General features: G+C 40.6%; 1 protein-coding gene across 2 annotated transcripts in view; it reads right to left on the bottom strand.

The window, feature by feature from the left end:
- The window catches only part of RP2 (RP2 activator of ARL3 GTPase), a 48,820-nt gene extending 28,562 nt beyond the window's left edge, over positions 1–20,258 (bottom strand). Inside the window, exon 1 of one of the 2 annotated variants that reach the window (XR_004348034.1) lies at positions 19,938–20,258. Coding sequence is in view for 1 of the 2 variants with exons in the window: in XM_032619563.1 (XP_032475454.1) it covers positions 19,938–20,039 (102 nt within the window). In the remaining variant the exon portion in view is untranslated. The remainder of the gene's footprint in view (positions 1–19,937) is intronic. The other variant, XM_032619563.1, reaches the window with a different exon arrangement.
- Positions 20,259–22,663: the final 2,405 nt, after the last annotated feature.

The raw sequence follows: 22,663 nt of genomic DNA, 5'->3' as shown, positions 1-22,663 counted from the left end.
CCCAGTACACGTATTTATGAGTATTTGTACATGTACACATACCAATGAAAGAAAAGTTTCACAAAATAATACTTACCCTTATTTTGTGTTAAACCCCAAATATTTTCTATTATCCCACCCACAGGTTTGAAGAAACACTGCTCTGGTTTACGTGATTGGATGTTGGTAGTGCCACACACCAAAAAAAAAAAGAAAAAGAAAATATAAGAGGCAGCACAGGTTTAATGTGGGAAGAGGTGTTCAAGCTATTCCATTCCTAGGATTTTACAGGTGACACACATATATAAAGGTATAGTGTTCCAGTTTGGGCTCTATCAAGATACTGAACTAGCATAGTGGCTGGTTCCCAATTATCCAAGATCAATCTCAAACGGACCAAGTAAGAAAACCACCAAGAAAAGGGGAAACTATGAGACACCCCTGTGGTGGGTGTGGGAACAGAAAACAGAAAAGGAAACTCAGATTTCTTCTATTGCTTCTCCCCTTCCCAAATCTTGAGACAACAATGCTTCCAAATCCTCAGAACTGGCAAATTAAAATCTAAGGAGTTTCTTCTAATGCTGCTTCTCAAGTATTGATTGGTCAAGTGAACCAAAAAAAAAAAAAAAAAAAAAAGACAAGGATCTAGGCGATCCAAACCACACAATGAATAAGTTTGAGTTCTGCACACAATTAGTAGAGTATACTCACATTTTTTCTCAAGCACACATAGAAGGATTTTTTTTAAAAATCATGTACTAGTACTAGATCATAAAGAAAGCCTCAACAACTTTTAAATAATAGATAACTTACAGATTATTATATGCGACCAAGATGCAATTAAATTAGAAGTTAATAACAAAAGATACTTTAAAAATTCCTTGCCGGGCTTCCCTGGTGGCGCAGTGGTTGAGAGTCCGCCTGCCGATGCAGGGGACACGGGTTCGTGCCCCGGTCTGGGAGGATCCCGCGTGCCGCGGAGCGGCTGGGCCCGTGAGCCATGGCCGCTGAGCCTGCGCGTCCGGAGCCTGTCCTCCGCAACGGGAGAGGCCACAACAGTGAGAGGCCCGCGTAACGCATAAAAAAAAAAAAAAAAATTCCTTGCCTATTTGAAAATTTTAAAAACACAGTGCTGGACGAGGGGAAGATGGCGGAAGAGTAAGACGCAGAGATCACCTTCCTCCCCACAGATACACCAGAAATACATCTACACGTGGAACAACTCCTACAGAACACCTACTAACGCTGGCAGAAAACCTCACACTTCCCAAAAGGCAAGAAACTCCCCACGTACCTGGGAAGGGCAAAAGAAAAAAAGAAAAAACAGAGACAAAAGAATAGGGACGGCACCTGCACCAGTGGGAGGGCGCTGTAAAGGAGGAAAGGTTTCCACACACTAGGAGCCCCTTCACGGGCGGAGACTGTGGGTGGCGGAGGGGGGAAAGCTTCGGGGCCACGCAGGAAAGCACAGCAAAAGGGGTGCGGAGGGCAAAGCGGAGAGATTCCCACACAGAGGATCGGTGCCGACTGGCACTCACCAGTCCGAGAGGCTTGTCTGCTCACCCGCCGGGGCCGGCGGGGCTGGGAGCTGAGGCTGGGCTTCGGTCGGAGCGCTGGCAGAGGACTGGGGTTGATGATGTGAACAGAGCCTGAAGGGGTTAGTGCACCACAGCTAGCCAAGAGGAAGTCCGGGAAAAGGTCTGGAGCTGCCGAAGAGGCAAGAGACTTTTTCTTCCCTCTTTGTTTCCTGGTGCGCGAGGAGAGGGGATTAAGAGCGCTGCTTAAAGGAGCTCCAGAGATGGGCACGAGCCGCGGCTAAAAGCGCGGACCCCAGAGACGGGCAGGAGACGCTAAGGCTGCTGCTGCCGCCATCAAAAAGCCTGTGTGCAAGCACAGGTCACTATCCACACCCCCCTTCCGGGGAGTCTGTGCAGCCCGCCACTGCCAGGTTCCTGGGATCCAGGAACAACTTCCCCGGGAGAACACACGGCGCGCCTCAGGCTGGTGCAACGCCATGCCAGCCTCTGCCGCCGCACTCTGTGCCCCTCCCTCCCCCCAGCCTGAGTGAGCCAGAGCCCCCAAATCAGCGGCTCCTTTAACCACGTCCTGTCTGAGTGAAGAACAGACGCCCTCTGGCGACCTATACGCAGAGGTGGGACCAAATGCAAAGCTGAGCCCCTGGGAGCGGTGAGAACAAAGAAAAGAAAGGGAAATCTCTCCCAGCAGCCTCAGAAGCAGCGGATTAAAGCTCCACAATCAACTTGATGATTGAGGAGGTGGACTCTGAGAGTAAGATTTATGATCTTTTCCCCTTTTCCTCTTTTTGTGAGTGTGTATGTGTATGCTTCTGTGTGAGATTTTGTCTGTATAGCTTTGCTTCCACCATTTGTCCTAGGGTTCTACCTGTCCGTTTTTTAAAAAAAATTTTTCATAATTAATTTTAATAACTTTATTTTATTTTATCTTCTTTCTTTCCTTCCTTCCCTCCTTTAGACAATGAATCATCCCAAATTGAGGAGGTGGACTTTGAGAGCAGGATTTATGATTTTTTCCCCTTTTCCTCTTTTTGTGAGTGTGTATGTGTATGCTTCTGTATGAGATTTTGTCTGTATAGCTTTGCTTCCAACATTTGTCCTAAGGATCTATCCGTCCATTTTTTGTTGTTTTTAATTTTTTTTAATAATTATTTTTTACTTTAACAACTTTATATTTTACTTTATTTTACTTTACTTTATCTTATTTTTTCCTTCCTTCCTTCCCTCCTTCCTTCCTTCCTCCCACCGTCCCTCCCTCCCTCCCTCCTTTCTTTACTTCCTTCCTTCCTTCCTTCTTTCCTTCCTTTCTTCTTTCTTCCTTCCTTTCTTTCTTTCTTCCTATTTCTACTAATTCTTCCTCTCTACTTTTTCTCCCTTTTACTCTGAGCCGTGTGGATGAAAGGCTCTTGGTGCTGCAGCCAGGAATCAGGGCTGTGCCTCTGAGGTGGGAGAGGCAACTTCAGGACACTGGCCAACAAGAGACCTCCCAGCTCCACATAATATCAAATGGAGAAAATCTAACAGAGATCTCCATCTCAATGGCAGCACCAAGCTTCACTCAAGGATCAGCAAGCTACAGTGCTGGACACCTTATGCCAAACAACTAGCAAAAGAGGAACATAACCCCACCCATTAGCAGAGAGGCTGCCTAAAATCATAATAAGGCCACAGACACCCCAAAACACACCACCAGACGTGGACCTGCCCAGACGTGGACCTGCCCACCAGAGAGACAAGATCCAGCCTCATCCACCAGAACACAGGCACTAGTCCCCCCCACCAGGAAGCCTACACAACCCACTGAACCAACCTTAGCCACTGAGGACAGACACCAAAAACAACGGGAACTACGAACCTGCAGCCGGCAAAAAGGAGACCCCAAACACAGTAAGATAAGCAAATGAGAAGACAGAAAAACACACCGCAGATGAAGGAGCAAGATAAAAACCCACCAGACATAAAAAATGAAGAGGAAATAGGCAGTCTACCTGAAAAAGAATTCAGAATAATGATAGTAAAGATGATCCAAAATCTTGGAAACAGAATGGAAAAAATGCAAGAAACATTTAACAAGGACCTCGAAGAACTAAAGATGAAACAAGCAACGATGAACAACACAATAAATGAATGAAAAATACTCTAGATGGGATCAATAGCAGAATAACTGTGGCAGAAGAAAGGATAAGTGACCTGGAAGATAAAATAGTGGAAATAACTACTGCAGAGCAGAATAAAGAAAAAAGAATGAAAAGAACTGAGGACAGTCTCAGAGACCTCTGGGACAACATTAAACTCACCAACATTCGAATTATAGGGGTTCCAGAAGAAGAAGAGAAAAAGAAAGGGACTGAGAAAATATTTGAAGAGATTATAGTTGAAAACTTCCCTAATATGGGAAAGGAAAGAGTTAATCAAGTGCAGGAAGCACAGAGCGTCCCATACAGGATAAATCCAAGGAGAAATACGCCAAGACACATATTAATCAAACTGTCAAAAATTAAATACAAAGAAAGCATATTAAAAGCAGCAAGGGAAAAACAACAAATAACATACAAGGGAATCCCCATAAGGTTAAAAGCTGATCTTTCAGCAGAAACTCTGCAAACCAGAAGGGACTGGCAGGACATATTTAAAGTGATGAAGGAGGAAAACCTGCAACCAAGATTACACTACCCAGCAAGGATCTCATTCAGATTTGATGGAGAAATTAAAACCTTTAAGGACAAGCAAAAGCTGAGAGAGTTCAGCACCACCAAACCAGCTTTAGAACAAATGCTAAAGGAACTTCTCTAGGCAAGAAACACAAGAGAAGGAAAAGATCTACAATAACGAACCCAAAACAATTTAGAAAATGGGAATAGGAACATACATATCGATAATTACCTTAAACGTAAATGGACTAAATGCTCCCACCAAAAGACACAGATTGGCTGAATGAATACAAAAACAAGACCCATATATATGCTGTCTGCAAGAGACCCACTTCAGACCTAGAGACACATACAGACTGAAAGTAAGGGGATGGAAAAAGATATTCCATGCAAGTGAAAACCAAAAGAAATATGGAGTAGCAATTCTCATATAAGACAAAATAGACTTTAAAAGAAAGACTATTAGAAGAGACAAAGAAGGACACTACATAATGATCAAGGGATCGATCCAAGAAGAAGATATAACAATTGTAACTATTTATGCACCCAACATAGGAGCACCTCAATACATAAGGCAAATACTAACAGCCATAAAACGGGAAACCGACAGTAACACATTCATAGTAGGGGACTTTAACACCCCACTATCGCCAATGGACAGATCATCCAAAATGAAACTAAGTAAGGAAACACAAGCTTTAAATGATACATTAAACAAGATGGACTTAATTGATATTTATAGGACACTCCATCCAAAAACAGAATACACATTTTTCTCAAGGGCTCATGGAACATTCTCCAGGATAGATCATATCTTGGGTCACAAATCAAGCCTTGGTAAATTTAAGAAAATTGAAATTGTATCAAGTATCTTTTCCGAGCACAATGTTATGAGACTAGATATCAATTACAGGAAAAGATCTGTAAACAATACAAACACATGGAGGCTAAACAATACACTACTTAATAACGAAGTGATCACTGAAGAAATGAAAGAGGAAATCAAAAAATACCTAGAAACAAATGACAATGGAGACACGACGACCCAAAACCTATGGGATTCAGCAAAAGCAGTCCTAAGAGGGAAGTTTATAGCAGTACAAGCCCACCTTAAGAAACAGAAACCTCTCGAATAAACAACCTAACTGGGCTGCCCTGGTGGCGCAGTGGTTGAGGGTCCGCCTGCCGATGCAGGGGACACGGGTTCGTGCCCCGGTCTGGGAGGATCCCACATGCCGCGGAGCGGCTGGGCCGTGAGCCATGGCCGCTGAGCCTGTGCATCTGGAGCCTGTGCTCCACAACGGGAGAGGCCACAACAGTGAGAGGCCCACATACCACAATAACAAAACAAAACAAAACAAAACAAAACAACCTAACCTTGCACCTAAAGCAATTAGAGAAAGAAGAACAAAAAAAACCCAAAGTTAGCAGAAGGAAAGAAATCATAAAATCAGATCAGAAATAAATGAAAAGGAAATGAAGGAAACGATAGCAAAGATCAATAAAACTAAAAGCTGGTTCTTTGAGAAGATAAACAAAATAGATAAACCATTAGCCAGACTCATCAAGAAAAACACGGAGAAGACTCAAATCAGTAGAATTAGAAATGAAATAGGAGAAGTAACAACTGACACTGCAGAAATACAAAAGATCATGAGAGATTACTACAAAAAACTCTATGCCAATTAAATGGACAACCTGGAAGAAATGGACAAATTCTTAGAAACGCACAACCTGCCAAGACTGAATCAGGAAGAAAGAGAAAATATGAACAGACCAATCACAAGCACTGAAATTGAAACTCTGATTAAAGATCTTTCAACAAACAAAAGCCCAGGACCAGATGGATTCACAGGTGAATTCTATCAAACATTTAGAGAAGAGCTAACACCTATCCTTCTCAAACGCTTCCAAAATATAGCAGAGGGAGGAACACTCTCAAACTCATTCTACGAGGCCACCATCACCCTGATACCAAAAGCAGACAAGGATGTCACAAAGAAAGAAAACTACAGGCCAATATCACTGATGAACATAGATGCAAAAATCCTCAACAAAATACTAGCAAAGAGAATCCAACAGCACATTAATGGTGAAAAACTTAAAGCATTTCCACTAAGATCAGCAACAAGACAAGGTTGCCCACTCTCACCACTCTTATTCAACATAGTTTTGGAAGTTTTAGCCACAGCAATCAGAAAAGAAAAGGAAATAAAAGGAATCCAAATCGGAAAAGAAGAAGTAAAGCTGTCACTGTTTGCAGATGACATGATACTATACATAGAGAATCCTAAAGATGCTACCAGAAAACTACTAGAGCTAATCAATGAATTTGGTAAAGTAGCAGGATACAAAATTAATGCACAGAAATCTCTGGCATTCCTATACACTAATGATGAAAAATCTGAAAGTGAAATCAAGAAAACACTCCCATTTACCATTGCAACAAAAAGAATAAAATATCTAGGAATAAACCTACCTAAATAGACAAAAGACCTGTATGCAGAAAATTATAAGACACTGATGAAAGAAATTAAAGATGATACAAATAGATGGAGAAATATACCATGTTCTTGGATTGGAAGAATCAACATTGTGAAAATGACTCTACTACCCAAAGCAATCTACAGATTCAACGCAATCCCTATCAAACTACCACTGGCATTTTTCTCAGAACTGGAAGAAAAAATTTCACAATTTGTATGGAAACACAAAAGACCAAGAATAGCCAAAGCAATCTTGAGAACGAAAACCGGAGCTGGAGGAATCAGGCTCCCTGACTTCAGACTATACTACAAAGCTACAGTAATCAAGACAGTATGGTACTGGCACAGAAACAGAAAGATAGATCAATGGAACAGGATAGAAAGCCCAGAGATAAATCCACGCACATATGGTCACCTTATCTTTGATAAAGGAGGTAGGAATGTACAGTGGAGAAAGGACAGCCTCTTCAATAAGTGGTGCTGGGAAAACTGGACAGGTACATGTAAAAGTATGAGATTAGATCACTCCCTAACACCATACACAAAAATAAGCTCAAAATGGATTAAAGACCTAAATGTAAGGCCAGAATCTATCAAACTCTTAGAGTAAAACATAGGCAGAACACTCTATGACATAAATCACTGCAAGATCCGTTTTGACCCGCCTCCTAGAGAAATGGAAATAAAAACAAAAATAAACAAATGGGACCTAATGAGACTTCTAAGGTTTTGCACAGCAAAGGAAACCATAAACAAGACCAAAAGACAACCCTCAGAATGGGAGAAAATATTTGCAAATGAAGCAACTGACAAAGGATTAATTTCCAAAATTTACAAGCAGCTCATGCAGCTCAATAACAAAAAAGCAAACCACCCAATCCAAAAATCGGCAAAGACCTAAATAGACATTTCTCCAAAGAAGATATACAGACTGCCAACAAACACATGAAAGAATGCTCAACATCATTAATCATTAGAGAAATGCAAATCTAAACTACAATGAGATATCATCTCACACCAGTCAGAATGGCCATCATCAAAAAATCTAGAAACAATAAATGCTGGAGAGGGTGTGGAGAAAAGGTAACACTCTTGCACTGCTGGTGGGAATGTGAATTGGTACAGCCACTATGGAGAACAGTATGGAGGTTCCTTAAAAAACTACAAATAGAGCTACCATATGACCCAGCAATCCCACTACTGGGCATATACCCTGAGAAAACCATAATTCAAAAAGAGTCATGAACCAAAATGTTCATTGCAGCTCTATTTACAATAGCCCGGAGATGGAAACAACCTAAGTGTCCATCAACAGATGAATGGATAAAGATGTGGCACATATATACAATGGAATATTACTCAGCCATAAAAAGAAACAAAATTGAGCTATTTGTAATGAGGTGGATAGACCTAGAGTGTGTCAAACAGAGTGAAGTAGCTCAGAAAGAGAAAGACAAATTCCGTATGCTAACACATATATATGGAATTTAAGAAAAAAAATGTCATGAAGAACCTAGGGGTAAGACAGGAATAAAGACAGACCTACTAGAGAATGGAGTTGAGGATATGGGGAGGGGGAAGGGTGAGCTGTGACAAAGCGAGAGAGACGCATGGACATATATACACTACCAAACGTAAGGTAGATAGCTAGTGGGAAGCAGCCGCATAGCACCGGGAGATCAGCTCAGTGCTTTGTGACCGCCTGGAGGGGTGGGATAGGGAGGGTGGGAGGGAGGGAGACGCAAGACGGAAGAGATATGGGGACATATGTATATGTATAACTGATTCACTTTGTTATAAAGCAGAAACTAACACACCATTGTAAAGCAACTGTACCCCAATAAAGATGTAAAGAAAAAAAAACCCACAGTGCTAAATAACTCAAGGTTTAAAGAAATCATAATCAAAACCTAAAAATACTTAGGAATAAATGTTAAAACACCAACTACGGAATGCAGAAAAAAATGGTACTTAAATAGCTACAATAAAAGACTCTCAAATTAATGAGTTAAATGTCCATCTTAAGATATTAGACAATAAATAGTAGAATCAGCCTACTTTCTGTAGTAGAAGGAAAAAAGATAAAAATAATGGAGAGATTAATGATTTAGAATTCAAATATACAATAGAAAACATCAGCAAAGCCCCAAATAGGTTTTTTTGGGGGGGAAAAATCTGAAAATTGGGAATTCCCTGGTGCTCCAGTGGTCAGGGCTCCATGCTTCCACTGCAGGTGGCATGGGTTCAATCCCTGTTCGGCGAACTAATATCCCGCTAGCTGCGCAGCATGGCCAAAACAAAAAAACAAAGAAACAAAGAAACAAACCCAAAAATGAGGCAAACTTCTGGTATGAATGATCAAGAGAATAAGAACAAAAACAGTATGAATGAAAAGGGCATATAATTATAAATAAAGTAGAAGTTAAAAAGAGAATAGGGCTTCCCTGGTGGCGCAGTGGTTGAGAGTCCGCCTGCCGATGCAGGGGACACGGGTTCGTGCCCCGGTCTGGGAAGATCCCACATGCCGCGGAGCGGCTGGGCCCATGAGCCATGGCCGCTGAACCTGTGCGTCCGGAGCCTGTGCTCCACAACGGGAGAGGCCACAACAGTGAGAGGCCCGCGTACCACAAAAAGAAAAAAAAGAGAGAGAGAGAATAACAACAACTATATACCAACAAGTTAAAAAACATTTTGTCCATGAAATGAATGCATCTCTTAAAAAATAACTTACCACAGCGAAGTTGAGAAGAAGTTAAAAGCTTAAATAAAAAGCTATTACTACTAAAGAAATAGAAGCAGTGGCTAAAGTGTTCCCACAAAGAAAACACAAGACTCTGATGGTTTTATAGCAGATTCTAGTTTTATTCATCCCAGTTTTATGCAAACCTTTAAAGACAATAGAAAAAGAAGCAACAGTCCTAATTCATGCTACTAGTCTGTCCAGCAAGAAATAAGAAAAACAAAGACATAACAAAAGAAAATTTTAGGTCCATTTCACTCATGCCTATAGATGTTTTGAAAAAATTGTCAATTAAATCAATCCTAGAAGAAGAGAAAGCACCACAACCAAGTTGGATTTGTCGCAGGTAGTGTAAAAATGGTTCATTATTAGAAAACCTTTCAATGTAAGCCACTACTATATGATATCAACTCACATTTTAGTCCTAACTCCTATCACCCTCCTATGGGAACTTTATTCTTCAGTAGATCTGACACACTTGCTGTAACTTGTCTATGCCCTCTCATTCTCCTTTACCCAGAAGGCTCTCTCCTAGTTCTTATACTTGCCCACCTGTCACACTTTTCCTGTGACGCTTTCCAGTTCCCTCAACCAGAAGCCTGCTCTCCTTTTTCTGAGTACCTACATTACATTAAATACCAATCTACATCCCCTTATGTATCTAAAACTTTGGACTTGAATCCTATAACCAATCTATTTAAAACAGAAACACCTCCTCCAATAATATTACCCCTTTACCCTTCTTTATTTTTCTCCAAAGCACTTAGCTTCTTTTTAATCACACTATATATGAACTGTATTTATTGTCAGTCTCCCCGCTGCCCTCCATTAGAACATAAACTACATGAGCGAAGGGATTATCTGTTTTGTTCACCCGTTTTCCCCAGCACTTAGAACAGTGCCTGGCACCACAGAGGCCCTGCACACATACTTACTGAACCCATTTTAACTACTTAATCTTCATTACCTCAGAGTATAAGCAGAAGTAGGTGGTCTCCAGGTATCTCTTGAATAAACAAATATGAAGCGTAACTGAGATTGATGATTATACACTTCTCCACACCCCATCTCTCTACTTCATCCCCAAAGAAGACAGACTCTGAAATGTATTTTTAGGGACATTCACTTAGGTCACTGTTCAAGTTGGCCAACTTCTGAGTAGGAAGATAATTATACACAAAGCCAGGCAGAGGCACTCCTTTTAATGTCAGTCCTGGGTCTCTCCATTTTACATACTCTTCTGTCCCTACCTGCAGTAAAAGGAGGCTGAGGCTGCCTTCCACTTGGTAGAGCCAGTGGAAGGGGATGGGAATGTGGTCATGGAGTAGGCTAATGGGATCTTGATCGACTCAGGAACATGCAAGAGTGGTTTAAGTTGGTTCTGCTTTAGGCCTTAAGGAGGATAAAAAACGTTCTCTGGTCTTCTTCAGCTTGTCTTCTCAGCACCTGTCTACCTCCCACAGTGGGAGTGAGATGATCTAGAGTGCCACCAATAGGTTTTTTGGAAAAGGAGTCCAGGAGTTGGCCTGTCTCTACCAAGGCCTCAAACTCAATGAGCAAGGGGAATTTTCAAGCTTCAGTTTATGGTTTCTCTCACTGTACCAGAAACTCCTTAAAAATTTTACGTAAAATTTTGTGTGTATTTTCCTGGAGAATTGATTTGGGCTTCAAGATTCTGGCCAAATTATCTTTGCCTAAGACAGACAGCAAGTTCAAAAGTTTGCAAGCATATTTATCTCCGAATTAAATAGGAAACAAACCACTGTTCGGATAAAGATAAAAAATAAAAGTTAATACTTCTTACTTAAAGGAATTCAGCTAATTTTTTTGGCATGGGAAATGATATATATTATAAATGTACAGTATTAAACAGAAATTTCAACTATATTAATTATAATATATTATAATTAGTACTATATTAGTAGTTGTAGTTGAGACCTGTTGCAAATGCAGAAAGAAAATCTATTCTTAACTTTAAAATTACTGAGCTGCTGTCTTAGTCTGCTTGGGCTGTGTTATGGACTGAATGTTTGTGTCCTCTCAAAATTCATACGTTGAAGCTCTAACCCCCCAATGTGATGGCATTTGGAGGTGGGGACTTTTGGAGGTAATTAGATTTAGATGAGGTCATGAGGGAGGGGCCCTCACGATGGGATTAGTGTCCTTATAAGAAGAGATCTCTCTCTCCATGCAGGCAGGCACCAAGGAAAGGCCACGTGAGCACATGGCAAGAAGGCAGCTGACTACAAGTAGGAAGCAGGCTTTCACCAGTAAGAACTGCAGAACTCTTGGCACACTGCAAGTTCGTCCAAATCCCTGCACTAACAGACTTGACCAAACTCTAGCATGGCTTCTACTAGCACAAGGCTTTGTCCCTAGAATGACCCCAGGTTCCCATTAAAATGCCTGCCTGAGGAAGCTCAACTCTGCAGGAAATTTTACTATTTGTTCTAGCCAACATCTGATGATAGGCCACTGACCTCCCTGTCTTAAAGCATTTACTAAAAAGGGCTTACAATTGTGACTGTATCTCTTACTAATGAGAAGTGTCCTTCTCAAGGACCTGAGATCCATTCCTATGAAATGTAATTATTAGGAAGGATAGGGCCTCTGTTTACCAGTCTCTGTGGGAGGATAAGATCCTAACTTCTAAAATTGCCAGCTAGGGGCTTCCCTGGTGGCGCAGTGGTTGAGAGTCCACCTGCCGATGCAGGGGACGCGGGTTCATGCTCCAGTCCGGGAAGATCCCACATGTCACGGAGCAGCTGGGCCCGTGAGCCATGGCCGCTGAGCCTGCACGTCCGGAGCCTGTGCTCCACAATGGGAGAGGCCACAACAGTGAGAGGCCCGCATACCGCAATAAATAAATAAATAAATAAATAAATAAATAAATAAATAAAATTGCCAGCTAACACGACTGACCTAATCTTATTTACACAGACCAACTTTGTAATTTTTCACTTCTCTGACTCTACTGAGTCCCTGCTCTCCCTGCTCCCTCATTCTTCCTTAAATGGCTTAAGTCACCTCTGCACAAATCAGAATGGAGCTCAGCTCCTTCCCCCGTCAGTAGTTACTGAACAAAAATCTGTTTTCACTGCTTTAACTAATGTCCAGCTGTATTTATCTCTGACACCAGACACTGGATCTGTTGGTACCTTGATCTTGGACTTCCCAGCCTCCAGAACTGTGAGAAATAAATTTCTGTTGTTTAAGCCACCCAGTCTACGGTATCTTGTTACAATGGGCTGAACAGACCAAGACTGGCTACCATAACAAAATAATACAGACTGGGTAGCTTAAACAACAGAAACTTATTTCTCACAGTTCTAGAGGCTGGGAAGTACAAAATCAAGGTGCCATTGTGGTTGGCTTCTGGTGATACCTCTCTTCTTGTCCTGCAGATGGTTGCCTTCTTGAATTATCCTCACACGGTCTTTCCTGAGTGGGTGCATGGCAAGCTTTCTGATGCCTCTTCATATAAGGACACTAATCCTATCAGATCAAGGCCCCATTGTCATGACCTCATTTAATCTTAATTACTTCCTTACAGGCCCCATCTCCAAACAGAACCACACTGGGAGTTAGGGTTTCAACATATGAATTTGGAGGTGGCTGCGGGGTGGGGCGTGGTGGGGAACCACAAACATTCAGTCCATAACTGCTGCCAATGCTGAGGAATTAAATGTGATTTACTGCTCTACATATTTTATCGAAACACCTCAGTTCTCGTAGTTCACTGGGTGAAATTAATCCTATAACTAAAGAGTTCTATAGTATAAAATTATTCGGACTATCGTTATGATCTACAAAGGAGAAACTTAGGATTTACATTGCTGTACTTACTTTCTCAACAATTCCTGAAAGCTCTTCAAAACAAAAAGTGACAATAAAAAACTTGAAGCTTAGTACCATAATAATTTTGCAAAAGTTACTAGTTCTCAAAGTGCCCAAAATCACAAACACGAAAGGTGAAGTTTTTAAACTACTTTTTCACAAGAATCACTTATGAAGTGAGCTTAGTTTAGGTCATATTTCTAACTACAATCCTTGAAAGGTAGTGGATATACTCTCAAAAATCAAAGAAACATTTCAGGAGTTGGAATTCACCTAATATAGCTAATAAACTTAGGTAAGTATTATTTTCCTAACAGAAAACAAAAGTGAACATCTTATTCTTTCACTGAGCAGTTATGCAAATTTTTCATTAAAATTCACCTCCACAGTTAAACTTCCATAGTGATAATCTAAGATGAAATAATGGCATTTGTTAGTTTTAATGGAAATCTGGTCTGGGTAGAAGTTCAAAATAAGGTAGAAGTTCAAAATACTCCTCAGGAGTATAAGGAGCACTATATAGGCACCAGGCACCATTCTAAGTGCTTTATAATCATTCACTCAATCCTCATAAAAACCACTATGAGGGTTGTATACTATAATTATCTCTATTTTACAGATGAGAAAATTGAGGCACCCAGAGGCTAAATAACTTACCCAAGGTCACATAGTAAATGCTTGAGCTGAGTCTCAGACCTAGGCAGTCTGGCTCCTAAGTATATTCTTTTGGCTGCTTCTTCGTATTCAACCATATGCAAACAGAAGCCAATGTTTACTAGGTGAATAAATCAATGGAACAGAATTCAAAAACAGACTTATGTATATATTGACAAAGGTGCAAAGGCAGTTCAATAGAGAAAGGATAATCTTTTCAACAAATGGTGCTGGAACAATTAGACATCTATATGTAAAAAATAAAATAAGAAATCTCCCATACTTTGTATCATATTTAACAATTAACTCAAAATGGATCATAGAACCTAAATATAAAACCAAAAAGTCTAAAACTTCTAGAAGAAAACAGAGGAGAAAACGTTTGTAATCTTGGTTAGGCAAAGATTTCCTAGATGTGAAACCAAAAACATGATCCATAGAAGAAAAAACTGAAAATTGGACTTTTATCTAAATTTTGAAAACTTTTGTTCTTCAAAAGACACTATTAAGGGACTTCCCTGGCGGTCCAGTGGTTAAGACTCCAAGTTTCCACTGCAGGGGGTGTGGGTTCGATCCCTGGTTGGGGAACTAAGATCCCACACTCTGTGTAGCAAAAAAACAATAAATAAAATGTGAATCTTTAAAAAAAAAAAAAGACACTATTAAGAGAAGACAAGTCATTATTTGGGAAAAAAATATTTGCAAGACCACATGACAAGGGACTTGTATCCAGGATATATAAAAAACTCTCAAAACTCAATAATAAGAAAACAAATAACCCAGTAAAAAAAATGGGCAAAAGGTTTTAATAAACACTTCACCAAAGAAAATATACAGATGGCAAATAAGTACATGGAAAAATGCTCCACAAATAATTAGTCATTAGGGAAATGCAAATTAAGCCACAATGAAATACCACTACACTCCTATTAGAATGGCTGAAAATTTTTTAAAAACTGACCATACCAAGTGTTGGTGAGGATGCAGAGAAACTGGATTTCTCATACATTACTGGCGGGAATGCAAAATAGCACAGCTGCTTTGGAAAAGGGTTTGGCACTTTCTTATAAAGTTTAATATACAATTTCCATATGACTCAGAAATCCTACTCCTAGGTATTCACTCAAGTGAAATGAAAGCTTACGTTTATTCAAAAACCTGTATGCAAATGTTTATGGTAGTTTTATTCATAATTACCAGAATTTGTAAACAACCTAAATGTCCTTCAACTGGTGAATGGATAAACAGATGTGGTAAATCCATAAAATGGACTACTACTCAGCAATAAAAAGGAACTCCTGATACATGCAACAACATGGATGAATCTTAAATGTGTCATGCTAAGTGAAAGAAGCCAGACTCAAAAGGTTACCTACTACATGATTCCATTTATAGGACATTCTCAAAAAGATAAAACTATAGGGATAAAAAACAGATCAGAGGCTGGAGGCAGAGTTGACTACAAAGGAGCATGAGGAAATTTGTGGGGGATGATGGTACTGTTCTATATCTTGATTATGGTGATAGTTACATGACTGTATTTGTCTGTCAAAACTTATAGAACTGTACACTTAAAACGGGTAAATTTTACATTATGTAAATTACACTTCAATTAAAATAAACAAATTATTTAAAACTTAAACATTGTTAAGTCAGTTTCAAGGCAACATAGCTATGTAGCTGAAAGGTAATTTCATGAGTGAAAATAACAAATACCAGTACCTTGATCTTATATACATTGATGACAAGAGAAGGTGAAGTATTATATTTATATAACACATCATGTTGCTAAATATATAACCACAAAATAGAATTATGAAATTTTAGGATTAGAAAAGATTTTTCATATCATCTAATTGATTTTTAATCTAATTTTACATCCTATCACATTCTCTCTGTTCATTCAGATTTGCCTGAATGCTTCTATTGATGCTTACCTCTTCTCCTAAGATGCTCAAAGAATTAAAGAACTGGAAGGGATCTTAGGAAATTGAGGGCTGGAAAAGCTAAATGACTTGACCACTGAGATATAGTACAGGGCAGAATGCAAATTAAAACCCCAGTCCCATACACTTTCCACTCCGTGCACTTTTCCCCTTTTCCCACTTTATATGAGTGAAGAAATTGGAACCCCCATACACTGCTGGTGAAAATGTAAATGGTGCAGACACTTTGAAAAACAGTTAGGCAGATTCTCACAAAGTTAACCACAGAGTTACTATATGACCCAGGAATTCCACTCCTAAGTATATATGGAAGAGAAATTAAAACATATGTCTACACAAAAGCTTGTACACAAATATTCATAGCAGCATTATTTGTAATGGCCAAAAAGTGGAAACAAGCCAAATGTCCATCAACTAATGAATGGATAAACAAAACGGACAGTAAAATAAAATTTATTTATAAATAAAATGAAATAAAATATCTACTCTGTTAATGTCATTCAGCAATAAAAAGGAATAAACTACTGATATATGCTATAATATGGATGAATCTCAAAAACACACTAAGTGAAAGTAAAAAAAGACCATATATTGTATGATTCCACTGATAAATGTCCTAAATAAGCAAATCTATAGAGATAGAAAGTAAAACTGTAGTTTCTAGGGGCTAGGAGGAGTGAGGAGTAACTACTTATGGATCTGGGTTTCTTTTGTGAGGGATAAAAAAGTTCTAAAATTAGATCATAGTGATAGTAACATAACCCTGTGGACTTGCTGAAACTATTGAATTGTACACTTTAAATTATTAAACTGTATGGCATATGAATTTATCTCAATAAAGCTATTTTAAAATGAATAAACGAAGAGCTAGTTACTTCCTTTAAGCAGCAACAACTTTATGTAAAGGATTTAAAACATGTCGACAAGTTTGACACTTCTCCCATCAAGAGGTCCCCTCCCCTTGGACGCAGGTGGACATCTGTGATTGCCTCAACCAACAAAATATAGCAGAAGTAATGCTACATCACTTAAGAGGCTAGTTAGAAAAAGCCATGCAGCTTCTGCCAGTCTCTCTTAGGACACTTGCCCTGGGAACCCAGCCATCACGCTGTGGGGAAGCACAGGCTACAGGAAGAGGCCTCTGGCCCTTAGCCCCAGCTGAGCTTCCAGCCAAAAGCCAGCATCAACTTGCCAGCCAGCTCTGTGATTAAGTCATATTGAAAGCAGATCCTCCAACCCCCAGTCAAGCTGCTGCAGCTGATGCCAGATAAAGCAAAGAGCCAACCTAGCTAAGCCCTACACAAATTGCAGAGTTGTGAGCAAAATAAGTACTTGCCATTATTCTACGCCATTAAGTTTTAGGGTGGTTTGGTATGCAACAATGGATAACTAGAATACCTCACGTACTTAAAAGGCTAAAAACAGCATCTAGCCCCCTACTCAATGCAGACACTTCTTCCTAGTAGGTCTCCATCCAACCTCTGCCTGAATGTTTTGACCAACATGGAGATCAGTTCTTCACAAAGCCACCCTTTCCACTGAAGAACAACTCTGGGAATTATGATCTGCCTTATACTGAGACTGGTTCTGTCCTGCCCAATCTCTGGCCCAAGTTCTATCCTCAGAGGTGACCAGTACTGTCTAACCCTCTTTCTCAAGACAGGCCTTTACCTTATTAAACAGTAGAGAAATTTTTACCAGGTTTGATTTTATAACTGAGGAACCTGAATGGACACAGATGTGTTGTCCATACTCAAAATCACAATTTTCATACCTATGCCATCATTTCTATTGTCTAGAAAGAGTACTGGTATGAATAACTAGAAAATGAAAGCTACTTTTCTATACTACTCATCTTCCCGTGATACTTAAATATTTCCTGTTTTAACTCAAAAAAGCCAGTCAGCTCTTCAAGGGCAGGGATAATAATTCTTATAATTTTGAGTTTTCCTTGGTGTTTGAGAACATATATATTGAATAATTTTCTTAGTTATGGGAGGCAGCATACAGATAACAAGGATAAAAGCATTTCCTTCCAAATGATTTAAACACAGATCTTACAATCCAAAAATATTTCTCATCATGTCAATGTAGTAATTGTACAATAAGCTTTTTTTTTCCAAGTCAGCAATAGAAAATGAGCTTCTTACACTGTTGATTACAGTATACCAGTTGTCATGACAACACTGAGTCCCCAAACATTCTTTCTAATTGAGACAATTTCTTCTAGCTTCAGTCCCCTAAGACTGACCCAATTACACAAGTCAAAACCCAAAACCCAGAGGGTGCCTCTCAATAAAGATACTCTGATTACACAACCTAAGGAAAAATCTAAACACCACTTTTCCAAGTTGCAAGGAAACTTTTCAGGCAATGCACTTTTCTTTTTTTTTTGTACTTTCTTTTTTACAGCTAAGTCTTACAAGTTGAATGGTAATTGTCTGATATAACTTTAAAATTGTTTATGTTATAGTCCATGATCACATTAGAGACCTAAACTTTTAATACAAACCATTCTGTTAATATACATCCAACGTATCTCATTTATGTTCTCTGGGCTGCATTTGCATCCCATTCTTTTTAAGGTACAATTAAAATCTTCTAGGAGCAAGCAAGACCATGCTAAACTCAGTAAAAGTATCACTGGACTAATACAGAACATTTGCGCACTACCCATACTGACCTCATGAGAGGTAAGGAGCCAGAAAAAAATCTTTAAAATCACATAAAATTTAGCAGGCTATCATAAATTAGAGGTACCCTAGAGTGAATTCTTAGTAATTCCAGAAGAAAAAGAAAAAATTCCTAAAAGAAAAAGCAATGTTGGGAAATGTGGTATCTCCACTGTCTCAAAATGTAAGCTAGTAATTCTTTCTCTAATAGTCCAGGAGAATTTTTAAAGGGTTTGTTTTCAGACAGAAAATATAGTATTTTCCACTGTTACATTATAAAATGCTTCTATCAAGTATGGATAAAAGAGAATTAATAAACAGACCATGCAACCCTGTGAAACAGGGGCAGAAAGATGGGGCTGAGAAGTCTGTAAAAAGCGTCCAATTTTTAAAATCTGACACTTGGAGAACTGAGTTTATGTGAATACATTCTGCTGGGGACTGGAAATCATGTGGGATGGTCTATGAAATCAAAACATTAGTAAGACATTTACTATAAAGTAGTCATGGATACAGATATGTTTATTAAGCAAGGAGTTAACTGTTCATAAAACTCATTTAAAAGTCTTTATTTTCGTTTGGATGAGAAAAATAATTGATGGATCAAAGTATTTTACTAAACACAAATGGAGAACTATGTAGAAAGAGGAAGCATTATGAAATTTATGACTAAGTGCGCTTTGTGTAAGACTAGTGGACGTGTTCAAAGCTTTTTCGTTTCTGGCTACATAGAAAAGTAAAAATAAGGGCGTTTTCATTCATGAAAGCAACAATAAAATATTGCCTGGCTTATGCTGGTTATTTTCATCTTACGGTCTTAACACACATTCCAAGGCTGATTCCATTTTCATTATTCCTTTCGGGTAAGTGGAAGAGGAGGTCATACAAAGCTGTAGGTCAAACGGTCCACTTCGTCATTGAGAAAATTCATCAGTGGAATATATCAGGAGGCACCAAAGAGATTTACTGGCTAGGGCAGACAAAAGAGAAAACAACCACAGAAAGAACACAAGCCGCGAAAGAGATGAGATCAGTTCCATGTGTAACTCGAGGACTGGACAAAACCCCGCTCGGAGCTGCGAGTGAAACGAGATGTGAGATTTGGGGCATTCCGGGTTCTCCTTCCTTCCCTGGAGTCCATCCTTGGACCGGAGGGCAGGGTGCACAGAGAAGGGAAAGCCCGGTGTCCATCTGCCTGGACAATGAGCTCTAGGGCCCCTTCCAGCGCTGCACCGCCCTCCGTGGAGCCCTCTCTGACGCTGAATTTCACTGCTCCCCCAAAAGTCATTCACTCCGACTTCAACTACTCGCGGGAGAGAGCGAGCGCGCAAGAGCGGCAGCTGCTGGGTCCGCCCCCTCAGCGCTGCCCGGCCGCTGGGGACCCTTGCCGAGCGGGCTCGGGAAGGCTGAGACCAGCCACTACGTGACGTTGGTTACCTTCTCGCGCTGGTCCCAGCTGTACTGCTTCGGCCGCTCCTCCTCGCCCTCCGGCTGCGACTCCTTCTCAGCCTTCCGCCTCTTGGAGAAGAAGCAGCCCATGGTCCCGGCCCGCGGGGTCCCACTAGCCACTACTCCTCGCCGGCGCGCTGGCTTAGGCACCTCCTGGAGTTGTGGCGTGAACCCCGGGGGCCCGGGTCCCGCAGCAGTCCGGACACCACCCCGCGGAACCGCCAAGCCGCCCGCAGCCTCGGTTCGCCGGCCAGGCCCAAAACCCCTTCTCTTTTTCCTCTCAGTCGCCTTGACGACCCACCGCAGCCAATGACCGCTCAGCGCCCTGGGAGCCAATCCAAGTCCCGCGAGCAGCCCTGCGCGGCCTATGAAGAGAGGCCGACTTACGCACACAGCCAATCCACGCCCGGCTCCTGCGCCAGCCCCCAGGGGCGGGCCCGGTCGGCCCATACGCACTCACCGCCACCACCACCCCCAGCCCTGCCCCGACCCTCTTAGGACTCAGCGGGGCTGTCCTGCTGCAGGGAGTGCAACCTCGGCAGACAGGTCGTTTTGCCCTAGGTTCTCAGTTTCCAAGCTCCGTAGTTGAACATTAGACTTAAGTTTTGTGGTGCAATTGGGAGGGAACAGGAATTCCTGCTGACGCAGGAAGGGCCATGAAATTCGCATGCCTCACTCTTCGTCACCCATTCCACGACCCCACGTCTGGCCAGTGTTACCTCCTCGGGAAATTTCCCCAAAGACCTTCCCGACCCTCCTTGCCCTCTCTTATGTGCTTTCTTAGAATTTCCACGAATGACTCTAAAATTGAACAAGAACTTAGAAAAATAATTGTTTTTGTATCGTCTCCTTATTGGAACTGTGAATTTCTTGAGACCCAAAGCCCTGTCTTTTTCTTTTATTTAATCCCCCAAGCCTTGCTCAACTCCACACTAGTTGCGCAATAAAACGTTTGTCGAATGAATGCTTGCACACTAGTGAAGGAAACATTTACAACCTTTCCCTATTCTTTCCCAAAGAAAGTGACTAAAGTGGGGCGGAGGTGGTGGGGTGGGGGGAAGAGTAATGGTAAAGGGGTTCTCCTCATGGAGTTTATAGCCTGGTGGAGGACACAAGCGTTGCCATATAAACTATCAGATCTGTTCTCAGCAAATGGTATAGGGTTTGTCTGAAGATATTTTTTTTAAATATATACTAAATATTAGCATTTGCTATACTTGGGTTGAATGTTACTACAATACACATGTATTGCTTGTGTAATAGAAAAGGTAAGTTGTTGGTTTAATTCTCTGAGCACAGTATTTTGGCATTTGGTCAGACATCAAATGCAGATTACTTTAGGCTCAAATTTGGTTATCTTTCTGCTTTCCCACACTTATTCACATCTAGTATATGTCCTAAATGAGCCTCTGAGTTAACTTGAGCATTAAGAATGTTCCCTTTTTCACTTCCTGCCTTTTATTGCACAATCAGGAAGAAAAGTGCATGTGCTCAAGTATTAGAAATTACTGTAAATTTAAGTTCCAGATCTTAGGCAACAGAGTCTTCACCCTGTGCACACTTTTTCTTCCTCAGAGTGAGATGAAAAGTCTATGTGAGCCTATGGAGAACAGTATGGAGGTTCCTTAAAAAACTACAAATAGAACTACCATATGACCCAGCAATCCCACTACTGGGCATATACCCTGAGAAAACCATAATTCAAAAAGAGTCATATACCAAAATGTTCACTGCAGCTCTATTTACAATAGCCCGGAGATGGAAACAACCTAAGTGTCCATCATCGGATGAATGGATAAAGAAGATGTGGCACACATATACAATGGAATACTACTCAGCCATAAAAAGAGACGAAATTGAGCTATTTGTAATGAGGTGGATGGACCTAGAGTCTGTCATAGAGTGAAGTAGCTCAGAAAGAGAAAGACAAATACCGTATGCTAACACATATATATGGAATCTAAGGAAAAAAATGTCATGAAGAACCTAGGAGTAAGACAGGAATAAAGACACAGACCCACTAGAGAATGGACTTGAGGATATGGGGAGGGGGAAGGGTAAGTTGTGACAAAGCGAGAGAGACACATGGACATATATACACTACCAAACATAAGGTAGATAGCTAGTGGGAAGCAGCCGCATAGCACCGGGAGATCAGCTCAGTGCTTTGTGACCGCCTGGAGAGGGGGGGTTAGGGAGGGTGGGAGGGAGGGAGCCGCAAGAGGGAAGAGATATGGGAACATATGTATGTGTATAACTGATTCACTTTGTTATAAAGCAGAAAGTAACACACCATTGTAAAGCAATTATACTCCAATAAAGATGTAAAAAAAAAAGTCTATGTGAGGATGTTTTGGATGAGACCCTTAGATGTTTTATATTCATAGAAGGTTAAAATTGTGATCCATTGCTGTGTAGTACAGTGGGGGAAACAGAGGTCCACAGCGGTGAAGGGACTAACCTGTGGTCACAATGAGAGTGGTTAGACAGGTTCTATAAAAATCCAGAGCCTGTGCTGTCCAGTGCTCCCTCCTCCTAAATTTGTTCCTTTCTGATTCATCTGAAAGAAAGAAGTAAAGAAGTACCTGCTTAGGCCTTCTGATGCCTATGGAGCTCTGTCCGACAGTGATGTTGTTCCTCTTAATGAACAAACAACAAAACTAATTTTAGAGAAACAATCCCTAAAACTCTCATAGTTTTGAAGTATTCATTAA

The sequence above is a fragment of the Phocoena sinus genome, chromosome X (assembly GCF_008692025.1).
Source record: "Phocoena sinus isolate mPhoSin1 chromosome X, mPhoSin1.pri, whole genome shotgun sequence".
NCBI lineage: Eukaryota > Metazoa > Chordata > Mammalia > Artiodactyla > Phocoenidae > Phocoena > Phocoena sinus.
Note: the sequence above shows the minus strand (reverse complement) of the source record. Positions and strands in the feature narration are given on the sequence as shown.